At 34.3% G+C, this 5207-nt stretch overlaps 1 protein-coding gene across 1 annotated transcript; it reads left to right on the top strand.

Moving 5' to 3' along the window:
• Nucleotides 1–2509: 2509 nt before the first annotated feature.
• Nucleotides 2510–3871, top strand: LOC308644792 (putative G-protein coupled receptor 141; the record flags this gene model as incomplete). Its single annotated transcript, XM_081286472.1, has 1 exon — nt 2510–3871. One exon carries the CDS (start codon nt 2510–2512, stop codon nt 3395–3397), a length of 888 nt encoding a protein of 295 aa, XP_081142598.1. The 3' UTR covers nt 3398–3871.
• Nucleotides 3872–5207: the final 1336 nt, after the last annotated feature.

Genomic DNA, 5207 nt, shown 5'->3' with positions numbered 1-5207 from the left:
CTAGAAATTTCCATATTTGGGTTTAGTGAGGAAAAAAAAAACCCTAGAATTATGAACTTTTGAAGAATAAGGTTAAAAGGTTCAGTGTGATTGCAAAGGTAAGATCTCAAAGAAAAAGAAAAATGACCGTCACACTTTTCCCTTTCCTGTGAACTTATCTCCATGAATTAAATATCTGTAAGATCACTTAGAGACACATCTAAAAAAATAATGTTCCTTGTGTGCTATGTTTATGAAATAGCCTTGTATATGTTGTAAAGGGACATATGATGTTGACATTTTGACAACAAGTAATATGTCAGAAAATCTAAGTTTCTTCATAGATGATGCAACCTAAATTTTCATAAAAATCTTACAAAGTAAGTACTATCACTTCCATTGTAATAACTGTCCAGTTAAATATCTGTCCCATTATTAGCCAGTTGGTAAGTGGCAATGCTACCTGTTTTCAAATAGCACACTGTCTTAGCAGGTGTGTCTATTTAAACTATGGAACTGATCAATAATCTAGGCTCTCATTGTTTTTAAATAATTTCAAACTTATGTCTTGTTTGTTTAGACTTTCAGATGACCAGAATTTAATAAAGTAAATTAGTATTTTTGTTGTTTTGAAATTTAATTAGAATTATTGCTTTCCAAAAAAATCTTATAAACATCCTGTTTTATCTGTATGCACTTCTTTAAAAATGCATATTTTTTAACATATGAAATTTAAATTGAAGTTGTCATTATGTTTTAAAGTACAATAAAATATTCTTGTAGGTATGACATTTACTAGATCTAATGATGTTTGTATAAACAAAAAATTAATTATTCACTCCAAGAAGATTTACTATATTGAGATTTTCTCTGTGGAGTAACTTTTCACTCAAACACAGATGATTAAACTCTGCCTCTGGCCATGCGTGCTGAAGATACATGAGGAAGTGACATGGATCTTCCAAAGAGAGAAGTTTGAGCTGTTGATGTCTGTGACTCATACTCTCAGAACTAAGGTCTGGAAAAGTTGTTTTTTTTTTCTTTCTTTTTTTAATTGCCAGAGATTTATTAAATACTTATGAATGCAGTTATGATTTTCTATAACCTAACTGTACCTGTCCCTACTTGCAAAAAGGAGAAAGAGGTAAAAAAATGCTTTCATCTTGTTTCACCTTCAGAATCATAACATTTATTTGGTTATTATTTTGTTTTGTTGTTTTCTTTTTCTTTTTTTTTCAAATTTAAAATTGTCTTAAACACACTGACTCATGGGATTTTTGAAGAACATTTCAATGCTGGGAGTACAGCATTGTCACAGCTAAAGCTACATGAAGCCACAGTGACTCGTGCCCTGTCCTTTAGCACCTAATGGCAGAATTGGCCCTTATGTGCAGGATGGCAGATTACCAGTGCTCCGTACTGCTTGCTTCAAGATCACTGCTCTTTAATCCCTCACACCAGCAAAACTTAAATAAAAACTAAGCAGATCCATCTTCAAACTCCAGCATTTTACCAACATGTCACATAGCAGTTCAAGAAAAGATCAGGTTTAAGAAGAAGAAAGGGATGCAGGAAATATATATATATATATTATAGGCTTCTCCTGGATCAAAAGCTGCTCACAGAAAACACTCTAAAATGCTTTCTGATACATTTTCTTACAACAATTACACATTATTTATGTGGATTTTCTCTACATTAACCCAAATCAGTTTTTCTCCACGTCACCCCAAATTAGTGTGATGGCAGGAAGGATGATCTTTATAAATCTGATCTGAATGCATACTAGGTGTGCACTGATACTCCTTTGATTTTAAACTTTGCTATTTTGTTCATCAAGAATTGTATTAGTTTTGACTTTTAAAATTATTTTGAGCCAGGCATGGTGGCACCCATCTGTAATCCCAGTGGCTCAGAAGACTGAGGCAGGAGAATCATGAGTTCAAAGCCAGCCTCAGCAACTTGGCAAGTCCCTAAGCAACATAGAAAATAAAAATAAAAAACAAAAGGGCTGTGAATGTGGCTCAGTGGTAAAGCACCCCTGGGCTCAATCCCTGGTTCCAAAAACACAAAATCAAAAGAACAAAACTCTATATAGATATAAATAGATATAGATATACATTATATGTGTATATATAAACTTTATTTTAATTACTAAGATCTTTGACCCTAACTTAAATTTTGCACCTGAAATTAAAATGTCTCATGATACCCTCCTTCCTGATATGTGTGGATACACATAGCTGTTTGTGGAATACCTAGGTGCACAGCTCTGAAGTTTACATTCAAACAAACGTAATTTTGTTATTTTATTTCACTGGATTCTGTTCCTTAAATATGTTTAAATTATTAGGCAGAATCTCTGACAATATGTTTTTGGTACAAAATTTGGGGTTTGTAAATAGTTGTCTGAGATTGCCAAATTCAGTACTATTAATGCTCAGTTGTTGAATAGTTTTTATATATACATCATAATTTTGTTAAACTTTGATTTAGGCAATTATGATCTAAGTTCATCGTGTGACAAAACATGGAGATGATTAATACCACTGCTTTGCCAAATGTCTCAAACATGGACCTCGACCACTGTGATGCACATTGCAGGACCATTCTGATAACACTCTATAGCGTGGTTTTCCTGGGAGGCACTATTGGAACAGTTATAATGTCATACATGATGTTCAAGAGGAATAGTCAGTCAGTGATTGCCACCATCATCTTCAATACCATGGTGCTGCACTCTATCCTCCTGGTCAGCCTTCCGTTCCGCCTCAGCTATTACCTGTCAGTCATCTGGGAGCTGGGAACCTTTGCCTGCCGAGTGGTTAGCAGCATCATATACTGGCATATGTACTTCTCCTTTGTTTTCTATATAGTTATTGTTATATTCCGATTACTCATCTATTTTAAAATACTCCAGACACAACAATTACAAAAGTACCATGCAGTAGTCTTAAGCATAATTATTTGGATGGTGGGTAGCCTTATTTTTTTGCCAATATTTTTTTTACAATATGGCACAGATCCAAGTTACTCAGAAAAACAGAGATGCTTTGAGTTCTACAGAGATCTCAGCTGCAGGCAAACCATTATCATGAACTACTCTATGATTGTCATTATGATGACAACGGTTGTCATCCTCTTTTTGATACAGATGGCTGTCATCCTTCAGCTGGTGAAGGCTCTCTGGCCTGACATGTGGGCCCATCAAGAATATAGAGCCCAAATTAAGAGTTTTTTCTTTCTCCTAGTAATACTCATCTGTTTCATACCCCACCATGCATTCCGGGTATACTTTATTCAAAATTATTCGGGGAGAGAAGATTCTAAGTTAGTTCTTTACAATGAAATTTGTATTGCTTTAACGACTGTCTGTTGCCTGGACATGCTGTGTTTTATAGGTGGAGTTATCCACTAAACCTCCCTATGTTACTTGCTTTGTAATCAGTTTCCCCATAAATGTGACAAAATTGTTTTAGTTGACTGGTGTTGCTGTGATTTCAAGATTTTTCAAGCTCCTTGCTCTTACACATCAAATTTAGATTGCTCTTTATCAACATTGGTTTTCTACAAAAAGATAATAAGGATTGATTATTCCCCTCTCTTGAAAGAGCAATTATCAGGCCCACATTTACTATAGTGCATGTTCAATCTTTTAGCACAATACAAATTGACCACACCATCCTTTTTTTTTTTCCCCAATGTAATGCTGACTTCAGCTAAGCTCAGGTGGTGGTACTCTCCAGATATTTGCACTTGCTACAATGCTCTTTCCCTCCATTTCTATTCTTTAAGATCCAGAGAACTTGAAAGTAGGAACTCAATAGTTAAATTGGGCTTTATTCTTTTTTTGAGGTATAATTTTATTTTATTTTTAAAATTTTTTTTCTGCAGTTAAATTAGGCTTTAGAAAAACCTTAATTTATTCAACTTATGATAGCTGCATATTGAAAATTACTGATAGCCAGTAAAGCTACAGGATTTGGTATTCTGAGGAAAGCCTTAGCTCAAAGATAGTAGTCAAGAGATTTAGAGGAATGACTGGAATTGATGTGGGTCAATGCAGATGCAGACATAGTAGAAACTCTGTAAGTTGAGGCTACTCCCCAGATCTACCTTCCAAAACAGAATCCATTAAGCAGGAAATGAAATTTGAAAAGGCAAGAAGAAACTGGACTTAGTCAAAGCATGCCCACAGACTAGTTCAAACCTTTGAGACCATGGGACTTCTTGTATGATTTCTCAAGGCATCCTGTACAACAAAGTAGCGTTACATAATTAAAATTAACACTGGTATCAGAGAAGCTCAATAAAAACAACCAAGACAATCAACTTGAATTCTACCTGTATGATATAGAAATTGACATGCACTACTAGTGATGTTATCTTTGAGACTATATTTAATGAACCATATAGCTAAATAAAGCCCTAAGATACAGGACAAAACTGTGTTTAGTAACCATGGACCTTTGGGTGAGATATTTATAATCTCTGTCCTGTTTTTAGTGTTGTAGGGTTCTGATGAAGCTGAACAATGTAACAACATGTGTTAAATATTGGAAGAATGCCTGGCATGGGGGTCTCAGAATGATATTATTCCTCTTTCCTAATTCCATGACATCTTTTAGCAAGAAAATTTTAATATAGTTCCCCAAATTACACAAAATGTTGATCCATATAGCAATATATTTTGAAATCCTAAGATGTTATTGATCAATGTTGACCTTATACTATATTATTAAATCAATAATTAAATGAAAGCGTATTACTATTCTAGCCTATAAGAACTTGCCATTATTATTAATGTAATCATTATACTTCAAATATTATAGCAGAGCTATTTCATAATTCTGTTGTCATAGAACAAGATAAACAGCAGTGTACTTGAATTGCATTTAATCAATGTTTCTAAGGGACAAAGTGTGCCTTAAGTACTAATCTCAAGATGAAATGCAATTGACTTATTCAGTGCTCAACTTCCTCATATACTGGAGTTCATAAGTTTATTTTTAATGTCATATGCAGTCCCTTAAAGGGCCTCCAATGATCCATGTCTCCTGATATCCATATCCTTATATAGTCTTTTCCTCCTTCATTGACTTATGAATGGAATAAAGCAGAGAAATGGATGTTATATCCAATGTTAGGTTGTAAAAAAGCTGCAGCTTCCATCTTGGGCACTCTGTCTCTCTTTCTCTCTCTTGGATTGCTTCATTCAAGAGGGACAC

Source organism: Spermophilus citellus (assembly GCF_964194105.1).
Source record: "Spermophilus citellus genome assembly, chromosome: 3".
Classification (NCBI taxonomy): Eukaryota; Metazoa; Chordata; class Mammalia; order Rodentia; family Sciuridae; genus Spermophilus; species Spermophilus citellus.
This window is presented reverse-complemented; position numbering and strand designations above follow the sequence as displayed.